Source organism: Medicago truncatula, chromosome 5 (genome assembly GCF_003473485.1).
Source record: "Medicago truncatula cultivar Jemalong A17 chromosome 5, MtrunA17r5.0-ANR, whole genome shotgun sequence".
Lineage (NCBI taxonomy): Eukaryota > Viridiplantae > Streptophyta > Magnoliopsida > Fabales > Fabaceae > Medicago > Medicago truncatula.
Window position 1 is genome coordinate 14,238,235 of NC_053046.1, and position 14,987 is coordinate 14,253,221.

General features: G+C 31.9%; 1 protein-coding gene and 1 long non-coding RNA gene across 3 annotated transcripts; one reads left to right on the forward strand and one right to left on the reverse strand.

Moving 5' to 3' along the window:
* The first annotated feature begins 1,791 nt into the window (after positions 1-1,791).
* LOC112421970 (uncharacterized) lies at positions 1,792-2,735 on the forward strand. The gene is made up of 2 exons (XR_003012375.2): positions 1,792-1,940; positions 2,213-2,735. It is a non-coding gene; the product is annotated as an uncharacterized lncRNA (long non-coding RNA).
* On the reverse strand, positions 2,578-10,642 carry LOC11409437 (glutamate--glyoxylate aminotransferase 2). 2 transcript variants are annotated; one of them, XM_003613091.3, is made up of 14 exons: positions 10,281-10,642; positions 9,043-9,189; positions 8,405-8,470; positions 8,114-8,231; positions 6,713-6,794; positions 6,443-6,530; positions 6,196-6,354; positions 5,907-6,080; positions 5,694-5,825; positions 4,845-4,910; positions 4,677-4,741; positions 4,195-4,286; positions 3,924-4,080; positions 2,578-2,925 (listed from the first exon to the last, which is right to left on the reverse strand). In XM_003613091.3, exons 2-14 carry the CDS (start codon positions 9,157-9,159, stop codon positions 2,796-2,798), a joined length of 1,446 nt encoding a protein of 481 aa, XP_003613139.1. In that variant the 5' UTR covers positions 9,160-9,189; positions 10,281-10,642; the 3' UTR covers positions 2,578-2,795. The 2 variants fall into 2 exon arrangements, with proteins under 2 accessions (XP_003613139.1, XP_039690130.1); XM_039834196.1 differs by lacking the exon at positions 5,694-5,825.
* Between the last annotated feature and the right edge of the window lie 4,345 nt (positions 10,643-14,987).

The window sequence follows — 14,987 nt, forward strand, 5'->3', positions numbered from 1 at the left end:
ACTTAGAAAGAATTTAAGGAAAAAAGAAGTTTGGTTTAGGTTAAGTGGAAAAGAGCTTGTTTGAGAAGTTTGTAGAAAAGTGAGGGGACAGAAGGAAAGTAGGTTGAAAGAGTTTGAGGACTTTTAAATATATAGGGAATTTTGATGAGCGTGTAAAAATGATTGTAGTGTTTTTTTAGATATAGAAATGGAAATTACTTTCAAGAATAATTGCACATGCAGTTGCTACAATTGTAATGAAAAGTGTGATGATAACAAAATGATCTATAAACCAAACTAGTATATATGTCCATGCTGTAATTTAATGACTTGTGTTGTATAAATTAGTATAAACCAAACTAAAATATAAGAATAGATTCATGACTTGCTTGCTTGCTTGCTCCATAAGAAACTTGGGGTTTTGTTTACTTTCTAGAAAGATTTTCTGTTTTTAGTTTCTAAAATTTGTAGTCATTTTAAATTGTTAACAAAGACTCAATTAGCAAACACTTATGATAGAGAGAATATGAAAAGCAAGCTAGTGTTTTGACATTTTAATTTTATTTTTTTTGAAAATGCTAGATCTCTTTCCAAAAATTGTAAAAGAAAATGGTGAGATAAATATTTGATCTATACTATTTTATGTTTATTAGTTGAATTGAAAATAAAAATAGAAAATTTGAAAAGTATTGTGTCGTAACTATTGAATGGTCATGTAATAAAAAAAAACAAGAGAAATGTTAATGAGTGATTTAAGGGCATTCTTTAAAAAATTTACATATAAAAAGTTTTTATAAAAATTTATGCATTCAATGAATCGAAAATTGAATTATTGAACATTTAGAGTATTGGTAGAAGTGTAGAACAATTGGAGAGAGAGAAAGCTGAAGAAGGTTAGGTTGTGACGTAAGGGTGGTGGAGAGTATTGAATAGAGTAGTGAGAGACAAAAGAAGCAGCAGATGAACGAAGAAAGAGTGCAATGTTGGTGCCGTGACAGTAGCTGACCATAGACCAGGACATAAGACCACCAAATCTAGACTACATGTCTCATTTCAAATAGTATTGTCCCATAACTATGTTTCATAGGGTAAAAAATCCTCAGACATTAATTTCATATCTTCAGGTACAAAAATTTGAAACTACATTTAGTGTGTGTGAGTTCTAATATTAGACTATTAGAAAAACCACTTGACATTTTTTTCACTAAATTTTATCTAAAATATTTAGGTGCACCACTACACCATTTTAAAACAATTCCATGGTAAAAATATACTATTCTACCTTAGGCATTCCCAATATTTTCTTTCTTTTGCAAAAGGATAAACAAACTAATAAATTTTATGTAAATACTGTAAAAACAGAAAGGATAAGAATATATATATGCATATGGTGTAAAAACAAACATCAACATCTGTAGGGTTTCAAAAAAAGTAACTTTTTTTGTACATACTTTAAAATGTTCTATATTCCATATTCCATTTTAATAACTTTACCATATTGGGTTCCCTAGCTTTACAACTTGGAAAAGGTCTTTTTATCCCAAACTTTATCTGGTTTTAAATGTGAATAATAAATAACCTCACAAAATTGAAATAAGAAAAATGAAAGTATCATAGAAATTTTAAAAGAAACAAAAAGTAAATTACAATGTACCTTTGCAACTTCTGGAAGCAATTATGGGTCATTTGTTTATTGCTTGAAGTTATCAGTGGCCAAATATAGTGCAGAGAAGCAAAAGGACAAAACTTACCTACATTACTATATTTGTTGTGTTCTCTCCTAAAAAATATTATATGTGATCACATAAAGCTTTGAAGAAATTATGAGTTTTAAACTAATTTGTATTATGTGTTTCACTAGCCATATGTTTTTTTAAATAGTGGTTACAACATCTATGACACTAGCTAAACCATGTATATAGAAAGAAAAGGATGAAAACAATTAAGATGATTATTTACAGGTATTATTTTGTTTAGTTCTCTATGATATCACTTTTATCTTTTTAGCTACATGTTTCATCCCGTTCAAATTTTAATTGGTTAGAAATTAAAAAAAAAAGTATGTGAAAACAGGAAATGTATTTTGATTTTTGACATTAGAAAAGTTGTTTGACACCATATTTTATACTGTCTTCGAATTAGACTGACACTCATTTTTTTGGGAAAAGATATTGGAACACATATTTTTACTTCAACACCGTATAAAATACGGCCGGTTACAATTTTTTTACAGAGATTGAGTTGATTGCTGGGGACTGCGGGAGATGTACGGTTTCGTCGGGGGAGATGTCAGAAACTCTGTTCTCACAGCACAACTCTTTTTTTGGTGTATTTTTGTACGGTGTCCATACACAATATTGGTTTCTAATGTCAAAATATCAATGCTCATGTGAAAAATAGTCCTAAAAAGATATTCTATTTAAAAAAAAAAAACTTCATCATCTCTCAAATAATAAGGTTGAAGCTTTTCATAGGACTTATAAAACCCAGGAGGAGAACGACAACATCAAAGCTTTATCCCACTATGTGGGGTCGGCTACATGAATCAAATTACACAATAATGTTTGGTCATAAACCATATTTGTAAAACACATGACATAGAGATAAATTTATTTTTGGACAGGAAAAGAAGAGATGATTATTATATTCAAGATGATTGTTTGCCATCATGGCACAACATATAATAATACAGGCGCAATAGAGATTAAATATACATAGAAGATTGTCAGTGATATATAGAGAAGGAAAAAAAAAAACTAAGGTTTAAGGAGGGTATGTTTTTCGATGGGATCGATTGAACTTTTAGGACGGTTTCATTACAACCTTGAATAACCTCTGTGGTCATCATATTGTTCCATGAAATCATCATTGAACTTTTTGAAACTATCCATAATAGCAGGCATTTCTTCCTCAGCTGGTAATATAGTTGTCCTCAAATGGAACACCCTATACAAAGTTTAGCACAAAGAAGCGTAAGAAACTCGAAAAAGAAAACCAATAGAACGTACGGTCTGATTGGTCTGAGAAGACGTTTTCTGTTTACATTTCTTATTTGCTTTTAATTGCAAAGCTATACATTGCTTTCACTGTTTTCAGTATAAATCTTTTAAAAAGAGAACAAAGTGAAAACAATGAGTAGTTTTACAGTTAAAAATGTAGGAAAAGCAGAAAACTTTCAGTACAAATCTTTTAGAACAGAGAACAAAGTGAAAATAATGAGCAGTTTTACAATTAAAAGCAAAGATCGTTTTCCGAAAGGTTTACTTGTGAGATATATTAAGGCTCCATTTGGTCTGACATATTTTTTGCTTACCTTCTCCTTAAAAGAAGTTAGGCCAAACAGTATTTTTTTTTAAAAGATCTTGGTTGGTTTCAGAAGACGTTTTCGGTATGCATTTCTTGCTACCTTTACCTTTAATTGCAAAGTTGTTCATAGTTTTCAGTACAAGTCTTTTAAAACAGAAGCAAGGTGAAAGTAATGAGCAGTTTTGCAATTAAAAGGAAAAATAGGAAATAAAAGGAAAAATAGTTTTCCGAAAGGTTTACTTGTGAAGTATTAGGTCATATTTGGATAAACAACTTGAGTAAGTGCTTATAGCATAACCAATTATGATATAAGTGCTAATGTATAAGCCTATTTCTATAGCAAAAGATAAATAAAGTCAGATTATTTTTATATAAGTTATAAGTTATTTTCATATGCTAGCTTATGGAACTCTCCTGGAGAGCTTATGAAAATAAGCTGAAATCAGCTTATGGACATGTCATAAGCTGTTTTGTAAGTTTTTCCAAACAATCTCAAGAGTGCTTATGACAGTAGATAAGCTCAAATAAGTCAATCCAAACAGACCCTTAGAATGGTGGAAAAATAATTCTGATTTAGCCTAAAAATGGCATAGAAAAAGGGATAAAAGAAGAAAACAAAGTAATGATTGTGTACGTACCCTTCTTTCTGTCCAAATCCTGAACCAGGGACAGTGGATATGCCAGTGGCTTCCAAAAGCTTGAGACAGTAGTAAACATCTGCAGCTTTTCCAGCCTGTTTAGCAGTCTCTAAAGCTTTTGGTGGCAATTTTATTTGAGGGAATGAATACATGGCACCTGAACAAAACTCAGTGGATCAATAATGGTTTACCAGGCACAAAACAATCCAATAATGATGTTTTAACATGAGAATACATGGAATGTGTTTCGAACACTGTCATTTATTTATACCTTCTGTGAAATTACAAACCACATTCCTGCAGCTGTTGAATCCATCAGTCATGATCCTTGCTCTTCTTCTTAGCGATTCAAGTACTCCTTTGCTGCATATTATTATAGAGAATTGTCAATTTACTACTACTTAAAGAGCCGTCTTTTTATGACTTCAGATCAGACATTTGGAAAGGTGTATGAGAGAAATGTTGTTTTCTAACTGTGTAGCACCAACACTTCAAATCAAATGGGTGTCTGGTGTCTGACATGTGTCAATATCCGAGACTGAGACAATACTCACACATGTGGTTACATTCAATCACTTTTATTTTCTTAAAAAATTACAAGTTAAACATGTGTCAGTCTTAGTATTGTGCCCGGCGTCCGTGTCAGTGTTTCATAGATTTCTAAGGTTTGAATACAACCCTACAGACGATGGAAGTTAACAGATCGGATATTTTGATTTTGACATTTAGCAAATTAGTCTTTAGGATGATTACCTCTCCCTAACAAATCGGTCATAAGAAATATCTCCAGGTTTGGGTGGATTGATCATTAGTCCCATCTGTAGAACACAGGTAACGGGAAAGGGTAAGGAAAAGGAGAGAGGGAAAAGAGAATAAGTCGCAATAAACTATCTAACAGAAAAACACTTAGTGTCAACTCACAAATATTTGTGCTGGAACATTTGGACTAAGTGATATTGATGCAACTTTATAGATCTCATCAACTGTCTGCAAAATAAAATGAGGATAAAAGGAAAACATCAGCAGGGTAGCTACAGCAAAAATTGAAGGTCAGGCAATGTGCTTAAACACATTTTAGTTCGTTAAATTAATCAGTTCGTTAAAATTACATGCAGCGCCATGTACTGTTTCATGACTCTCAGCTCAGTGGAAAGAGTTTGACTTTATAACCTCAAGGGATGGAGTTCAATTTCCGACGGTTGTAAAATGGTCATTGGTGTCACTTTAATTAATATTTAATAATAATTTCTGTTTCCCAATATAAAAAAAGGGGGGCATTGCATGAAATTGTGTCTTCCTATTGATTATATCTTGGATTATTTCGTTTATGTTCAACAGTTTATCTACCACTTCGTGCCGTGACTTGAGCTTCTCAGTGATATAAGAAAAACTCAACAGGAATCAGCCACAATAAAGCTTGTTAAACATAAAACCATTCACATGTTTTCAACATTTCACGCAACAGCATAAACACGTGAGATGGTATTACCATATAGTCTAGAGTTTGATCATTGCTTGCTCTCATTTTTCTAAAATCATATTAAATTTCAGTACTAGGGTGTACTTGTGCATTGTCCACGCTTCAAGCTCTGTAGGGATTTTGCATGAGAGAACATGTTATATATAAAATCGTTCATGTGCTTTCACACCACAGCTTACGCTTTATGAATTAGTTCATGAAAAATTTATACTTTCCAAATGTTACAAGAAATACCAGCTTGATACTCAGAGCAAGAAAATTTCAGTAACACGAATTATGAAGAGACAAACCTCTGGAGGAATGTTGGTCATTTCAAAATATCCACCACGTTGTCCACATTCACCAAAATACCCTTTTGACACTGAGTGAAAAGAAACAAGCTGGACTTCCTTGCTTAAAGGTGGCCCTATATCCATCAAAACCTTTTTGTGCAAAGAAAATTACAGTATTATCTCAAGTTAATAACTGAGTCAGAACGTCAGAAAAGAAAAAGCAAACTATACCTTTTTGGCACTAATGAAGGGTCGCTCATCCTGATATATATTTGTCTGATAAACCTCATCTCCAAGCAAGACTAAATTTTCTTCATAACAAAATTGCAAAACCTCTCTTAAATTCTCTTCACTAAGGCATTGACCAGTAGGGTTTCCAGGATTTATGATCACCATTGCTTTAACCTGGTCAAAATTTAATTTATAAAAAATAATGTCACTTTCTTCAAAGGCATTAGTTTTTGTAAGTTCTATGTAGAAATAGAGTGGAATATAACATATGTAAAGAAAAAACGCATACATGTAATCCTTTATAGCGAGCCTCTCTAACTGATCTTCGAAGTTCATTAGTATCAAGACCCCAATTTGCTGTCTCTTCAAGGTAGTATGGAACAAGAGTACCACCAAGAAGAGCAATTGTTGCAGAGTAAAGTGGGTATTGTGGGACTGGAACCATAATCTGGCAATAAAAAGTGTTGGAAAATTATTTGAAAGAGCAATGTGATGACTACAGAAAATTAAGTGCCGGAAGAAACAGACTATATTACCCCATCTACTTCGCCTCTGATGATAGTATTTAATATCTGCATCACAGCCTTGCTCGCACCATCAGTAAGATAGATGAACTCTGGATCACTACAAATAGAGGAAGAAGTGATTAATCACCTTTCCTAACAAATTGGAAACTAAACTTGTGACCGTTTATAAGATGTTTTTGCAAGTGACCGTTTATAAGATGTTTTTGCAAGTGACCGTTTATAAGATGTTTTTGCAAGGCAGAGTAGAAAAAATTGTGAGTATGGAGCATAAATGAATACCTTGGATAACCATCACGCCTCTGTATAAACTCTGCCACTTCTTTCCTCACTGCAGGAGTGCCTCGAGAATCACTATAAGCACCTACAAATATAGCAATTGTTGCTGCACATTAATAGAGATTCTCATATCATAGAAAAGTCTTAAATCTGTTATAACGAGAAGAATTGGAAAAATGCTACAGGGTGCAATGGTAATAGTAAATGTAAAATTCAGATGGTAATGGCAAAAAATATTTGCAAGCTAGAACAATCTTGCTAGGAACTAAAAACGTTCCGAGTTCTTGGTGTAAAGTAATTAATATGGTTTTTTAGACTTAGAGGCAAAAGAAATCCTAGATCTGTAAGGTCCTTGAGAGGCAATGGAAGAGATTTTCTTCTGCTTGTGCTGTTGCTCTATCAGAAATTAAGTATTCAATTCCATGTAGATTTCTATGTGATAGATTGCAAGTGGACTACAACTAATTATATACATGAAAACATGCTCGACTAAACTGTTACATATAAAAATCATTCATGATTCTATTACTAATTGAACCAGCTTTTGGAATAGTTGGATTATAACATAAAACCCTCTATGACCAAAAGGTCAACCTTTTCGCCGCCATTCTAATAAAAATGTGACTTTGAACACAATATGGAATTGACCTATGTATTTTCTCATGCTCCAAAGCCAAAGGGCCCTTATGAACCACTCGCGATCCTTCAGCTAACAACTTAGGAACCGTTTACTTTCTAACAGTATGTTCAATTTTTACTTTGTATGTGTTTGGCTAGTAAGACATTTGGTTATGGATGTTCCTTTTTAATTGTAATAGAGAGAAAATGTAAGACAATTAGAGAGTATGCATTCTTGATAAAATTGCAAACAATGTTATGACATTTTTTATAATTTTAACAAAATACTCAATCTATTTTTAAAATGTATGGTCAAAAACTTCCATAATGTCTTCTCTAATGTTTATTTTATCTGGGAAAATGGAAACATAAAACACGAGAAGAAAACAAGTCCTTATGATTTTGGTATAGTTGGTTCTCGTGACATAAACTGTTCCCAAATATCTTTTGTTAGTATGGTACAACCATCTTCATGAAACAAGTTCTTTTGGGTTAACTTACAATAGATTAAAAATTCTTAGGAAAGAAAAACAAAAGATAATTAAATGGAAAACTCAGCAGATATAAAAGGCACCTCAAAATATATGGTCATAGTCTGCATTTGCATCGATAATCTAAAATTCAAACTAAAAGTAACAACCTTGACCGGTGTACTCAATTAATGAAAATTGTCCAAATTTTTCAGAAACTTTTTTAGCAAGTGAATATACACAGAACTTGTATTCAGTACACATAATTTCTAACTTTACCACATTATATAACAGAATTGACATATGATATGAATACCTAAACCACCCGATGTGAATGAGAGATACTGCTTAGCTCTTGCAATTGCATCAGCAGGGAATAGCAGTCCGACATTAGGATCATCAAGTAGGAATGGAGCCTGGCACAAAGCAACAACCTGTCCAGGAAAAAAATCTATAGGTTAGCTTTATGGACCACATAGAATAATCAACAAATAAAATACTTTGAACTCTAACAATTTAATTAGATGTGGAGTATGTTTAGCATATCATATTACGAAAATTACAAGGGGCAATTAGTAAAAGTAGAAATATGGTAGTTGTGCCGAACCTGGCGAGGGAAGGTCAGTGGTTTCTGTCCCAAAGCATGTGGGTTTCCAACATTAGTGAATATAATCTGCCAATATTTGAAAACAAGTTATTTTAACAGAAAATGGACATGAATATAAGTATAACTCTTTTGAGCAACTTAACTATGAGAAGAGGTAAACTAATAGCATACACAATAAGACCTATAGTTACATAAACATATATTCAGCCTTTTAAGCAATCAAATCTTGGGATATACAACTCGACAAGAATATAAATATAAACTCGTTAAATTTCAAGCAGCTGGAAATTATGGCAAAAACTGATATGTGCATTGATGAAGATTTTTCCATGTAAAAATTAGCTATACAACTTACCCAAAGTGTAACATACTACTATTACCATGATGGCAATGCTAAAGTCTATAACTTGTTCAACAGGGTCACACTTGTGGATCAAACAAAAAATGCATGAGAATCTATGAATAGTTGGCAATAACAGTCTTCCAAGTTACATTATAGATTGTATAGCAAATATAATACACATTCAGTGAAAGGATTTCAATGATCAGGTCAGATTTAATACTTCAACCAACCTATAAGTGCAAGTCAAGCAGATATAACTTTCTCTATATAATCCAGAAAAGAAATTTGACTATACCTTTTTGCCCTCCTTCTGAAGCTCAGTAGCTCGAAGGTATAATTCACCTCTGACAGCATACTGAGCCTTCTTCACGTTTTCATTAATCGACTCATAGTCTAAGGGCTTTGGTGGCATCGTGAAGCAAAAGATTTCTTGCAGATGTCACTAAAAGAAAACAAAACAAATTACTAACAAATTAAATGCCAACCAAAATAATTCAGAGGAAAAAGACTAAATGAAAACCGTCTAGTAAGATCTAACACTGCAATAAAGCATCATAAAATCACCTTACACCACTACATGTTAAATATTTTACATTAACTTAGGAATACCACTGCAATCTTACTGCTTTTTCAATAACAGAATTCAAGCTAACTATTGAAGTTAAGACTGACACATGCTTTAAATTACGCCTGTTGCGGAGACCTCTAAAACCATTATATTGCGGTTGCAGACCGCAGTTTAAAACTATGGACTAACATGCTAGACACAAAGGAGCCATAGTCTCACAATCATACGCAATTGGATCCTCTTCTACTCCTTATGCCTCTCCAGAAAAATCCCAAATGCAAGATTAAGCCAACGGCTAAGATTTGGCAAGAGAGGATAGAGAGCTAACTTTATCATAGATCATCATATACCATAGACTCTTGGTACTTTAAGCAACACAGCATATTCCACATGATGGTACAAATGCAACAACAAAAAAATTAAACTTTTTTGACAAGAGATGGCAAAATTAAAGAAGACCAGTATAAATGCAAAAGTATGTGACCACACGAATATGTGCTCCCCCAACTCAAAACCTATGCACAGCCGACACAGATTGAAGCTTTGTTTGTTGTTCGACAGTTATCAGACATCGACATGACACTGACACACGTGATTATATTCAATTATTTCCATTTTCTCAACTTACTTAGTGTCGATGTCGTGTCTATGTATGAATTTCATAGCTCAATACTAATGAAAATGACAACACAAAAGTATAGAAAAATCAAACTTTTGCAAAGAAACTGAAAAGGCCAGTGAACAAACGATACACAAACACAGTACATCATAAAACTGAGAAAACCACAATCAAATCATGACATAGATTCCAAATTCATGAAGAAAACACATCATAGAAAACCAAAATTTAATTTGCAAAGCAAAATAACACAAACCCAATTGAAACAAAAGTCAAAAGATTCAATTTTTAGCTTTAAATTTCATCATGTTATGTGGATCAATCACAGTTAAGAAAAGTTAGTTACCTGCAGAATAGTTCAGTGTGTTGTTATTACAACCTTAGATTGATAGAAGAAGCACCGAGTAAGAAACAATAAGTGTAGTTTCACAATGTTAAGTTATACAAGTGTGACAACATAAGTGTGAGTGTTATTTTTGTCTGTAGCAAAAAGTATAATTTATTTATGTGGCAGTGGCAGTTGATGAATACAATAGCAGAATCATAGCCACTGAAAAAAAGGGTTCAAAAGGATTATTGAATTTTTGCAAGGGATAATGCTTGTGATTGATTTTGTGGCCTAGCTTTAGGCTTAAAGGGTATTGTCAATAGATAACAAGGCATTGGTGTTGAGTCTTTCTTTCATTGTGTTTTGACACATTGGAGATGTGTCATTTTCTTTTGGTGGAGTGGTTCATGTTTGTTTGTTTTGTTGTATGTTTTAGATATGGTATTAGGAGAATTTTCTTTGAGTCTTCTCTTCTTTGTTCTTGCTTTATTTTTGTAAAAAGTAGAACTTTATGTGTCACATTATTTCCTTGTAAAATTAATGTAATAATCATTAACAATTGAATTTAAATGATTAATAAGTTTTGTTAAAAAAAAAAATTGTTTGAAAGAATCTGAGTTTAATTTCCGAGTTTAATAATTATTGACATTTGTTTTTGGTTGTGTGTTTTAGATATGTCACATTCCTTCCTTGTAAAATATGTGTTAATGGAAAACAAATTTAAAAGATAATGTCAAAAAATTGTTTAGTTTTGAATGTAGGTGTTATGAGTCTTATGTAATAAAATATGACTCTCTCACTTAATTTAATGGATTAGTATTTTGGATTAGATTCTTCTCGTGTGTTTAAGTCATATTAAATACTCCCCCGGGTCTTATTTACAAGAGACAATTAATTTTTTAGATAAATTAAATAATTTATGTATTTGGTTTAAATTCTTGAATAGATACATAAATTATTCAATGTATCTAAAAAGTTAAATTTCTCTTGTAAAAAGAACCGGAGGAAATAGTACTCTTATTGAATTTTGGCTACGAAAAAGAACTATATATATGTTGGATTAAGAAACATCATTGTATATTATCATGTGAATTATGTATCAACTCTTAGAAGGGTGATAATGTTATAAGTATCACATTGACTAGATAATAAAGGTCAATATGGTACATTTAAGGTATGAGACTCGTTCATCTAACCTAGTACACTAGTTTTTAGTCTTTTAGGTTATGCTCTTATAATGAACGTTAGTCTTATTTTAATTGTCACTTTAACATTTTTTTTTCTGTCTCAAAATGATTATCGTTTTAGAATGCTAATACAAAATTTACTATTTTTCCATTGATATACCACATTTATTAAATTTCCCTCTACCTAATTACACTGCTAACTACAATTAATAAAAATATTTTAGTAAATAAAATTAATTTTAACATAGAAATTAACTCAACTAATCATTTATTTAAGTACTTGGAACACCTTTATTAAAAAAAAAAAAAAAAAAAAAAACTTCGAACAACCTTACAAAAACAATTAAGACGTCGCAATTATGAATATAGATTTTCTGGAACCTACTCATAAAATGAAGAAAAGAATTCAACTTAACATCAACAATTGACTATCTCGATGGATAAATGATTATTGCATAATTTTTTTTAGAAAAAAATAAAAATCACCCCGAAGTTTTTGATAATTGATTTTCTTGAACCTACTCATAAAATAAAATAAAATAAAATAAAAAACATTTTAATGTAATCAATTGATTATCTCAATAGATCGATACCTCACAAAACAACACTATCTCAATATACATTTAAGGCATACGACTCGTCCATCTAACTTAGTATACTAGACTTTTGGATTATGTTCTTATAATGAACGTTAGTTTCATTTTAATTGTCACTTTAACATTTTGGGATAACATTAGTTTATGATAGCTAATCATTAAGCTAGGCTAGGTTGGTTGATAGTTAAGGTATCTTCTTCACTATTATCATGTAATAATAGGATTTTTAACAAGGTAAAGGAGGTTGTCGAAATGGTGGAGGAAATTAAGGTAGTCTTGTGGTATTGGAGTTTGAATAGGTTAAAAATCTTGTCCTGTTTATTTTAAGAATGGTGTTGGAACCTTAGAGAATACTTGCGTCGGTGGTTTTGGAGGGTGTTGATGCTGAGGGTTTTGGATACAATGTTTGTCTTTGTTTGCTATATATGTCTATGCTTTGGCCTCTGTTTTAGTGGGTTGTTAGCTTTTTTAGGTGGCTTTTTTTGCTCTCCCTGTTTGTGTTTGGCGGCTATTAATTAGTTGTACAAAAAATCTTAACCATGGTACTATTCTTCAAGCTCGTAGCTTCATGTTGATTGATTATGCAATGATGTTCGCTTTGATGGGTTGAATTCTTTTAGACCGATTAATTCAGCTTAACAAAGTTCAGTATTAATAATAGATTTAATTACATTTTTGGTCCTACCATTTTGATCAACTCACGAAAATGGTCCTATCTTTTTTAAATCGAACAAAATCGTCTGCAGTTTTAATCCTATCTCTCTATTTCCAACTCTAGAAACCTACAGAAATGACAGTTTTAGTCCAACCACTTATGTTCAACCATGAAATAAACAAAGAATAAAACATGTGGGTACAAAGAATCTACTTTATACAACACACTAACTAATTTCCGAGACATGTTAGATACCATTATGGTACACAAGTGTTATCTCTTACCTGAAACATGTCTTAGAAATTATGGTTTTTCTTGGTTTGTGTGCTGAACAAAGTAGATTCCTTCTACCACATGATTTATTCCTTGTTTATTTCATGGTTGAGCATAAATGGTTTGACTAAAACTGTCATTTCTCTACGTTTTTGGAGTTGGAAATAAGGAGATAGGACTAAAACTACAAAAAAAAATATATAGTTTATGGACGATTTTGTTCGATTTAAAAGATGTATGACCAATTTCGTGAGTTGGTCAAAATGCAAGTACCAAAAATGTAATTAAATCTTAATAATATAATATTAGTGTTGAATTCATTTCATTAATTAATGATATTAGTGTTGAATTTAATCAGTGTGCACCGTGTGTAAGTAACATATTGTCACTCAATTATAATTGTCAAATAATTATATAAGATAGTATTATTTCTTTTTTGAAAAAATTTGTTAGTATTATTTGTGTCTATAGTAACATGTATTAAGTAAGAAAAAAAGTTTTTTTCGATACCTATTTAAAATTCCTGTGTACTTTGCGATACCTATTTAAAATTCGTGTGTACTTTAATTGATTGGCACTTGACATTTACTTGAATTTTAGGCAGTTAAAATAATTTAATGTAACATTTTTTTTATAAGGTCAAGAGAAAGGTTAGACATCGGGGGAAGTCTTGAAGCATTCCAATTAGGTTGGCACGCATCATAAATCTCATTCCTCTACCGCCTTTTCAATATGTAATATTATTAAAAAAAGAAAAAAAATATTTACAAGAGGTGGGACTAGACCAAAACCCTCGAAAGTAATAGAGGAAAAACTACAATATAAAGGATCAGAAATGTCTAAGAAAAATGGAAGTTAGGAAAACCATGTTTGTCCCTAGTAAAATCCGCTACCAAAGAAGGCAAAATGGTATACCAAGTAGTGTCTGCTAACGCATACCCTAAAGTAGCTAGAATGACATTTTAGCACCCTTGCAAACAATCTGCAACACCAAACATTGCGAGGAGGCATACTCTCTTTTATTACACCAAAAGTTAGTAACATTAATATTTCTCCAGAACAATTCCCCAAAAATTCCAAAAAATAATACTCCCTTTGTCCTAAATTGTATATCATTTTAGGAAAAAATTTGTCTCAAATTATATGTCGCTTTACAATATCAATGAAACACTAATGTTATTTTTCCTATTATATCCTTAACTATTTATTACTCTTTCTTCTTTCATTTATATTTCCCATATTATTTATTAAGGACAATTTTGTAAAACAACTCATAATATTTATGTCCCACACAACATTAATTATATTTCTTAATACGTGTGAAATGCCCAAAACGTCATACAATTTGGGATAGAGGGAGTATTCATTTAGAAATGAATATTTCTCCAAAACCAACTGGGTATAGAATCATGTGCCGCCCATGGCTCCGCAGTAAAAACCAATAATGACGTATGCAACCGACACATATCACTAAAGCGACACGAGAATCATTATTACCAATCCCCCAAATATTTCAAAAATAATATTCATTGAGATGGCGGAGGGGGACCTCGTGAGCGGGTTTGATAGTCAGCCTTATGCATTTTCTTTTTCTGAGACTTTGATATTACCTGCTTAAAAGGTGCATCATTCACAGCGGCCTTAGCCATCCAAGTTTGCATAAAATCCATTTCCTTTTGAAGCACCGGATTCACCGTGGTTGAATTATGGTTGAATTCATGTCTAAATGAAGTAATTATGATACAAATCTTGCAAAACTTTGAAATTTAAGTGAGTTGGCCTATGAGACGTTGATGTATACACTACTGCACTCATATGTGATTTGTGTATACACTTAGTTGAGGTTTCCAAATGTGTTTGCCTTGTTTTGTTGGATAACTTGGAAAATGGTAAAGTGATACGAACTTGTCATAACTTTGTGATTTTGATGATTTTGTCGTAGTCGGCCGGTGAAACGCACATGTATATTCAATTACACTCATATGTGATATAAGTGTATCCATAGTCGAGGCCC

Bases quoted from the DNA above. Each gene is read 5' to 3' on its own strand.
- LOC11409437 (XM_003613091.3), bottom strand. From the start codon at position 9,159: ATGCCACCAAAGCCCTTAGACTATGAGTCGATTAATGAAAACGTGAAG. The intron at 6,795-8,113 runs GTATTCATATCA...CTATATTTGTAG, and splicing joins ATTCACATCGGGTGGTTTAG to GTGCTTATAGTGATTCTCGA. The intron at 5,826-5,906 runs GTATAGTTTGCT...TTGCACAAAAAG, and splicing joins CCTTCATTAGTGCCAAAAAG to GTTTTGATGGATATAGGGCC.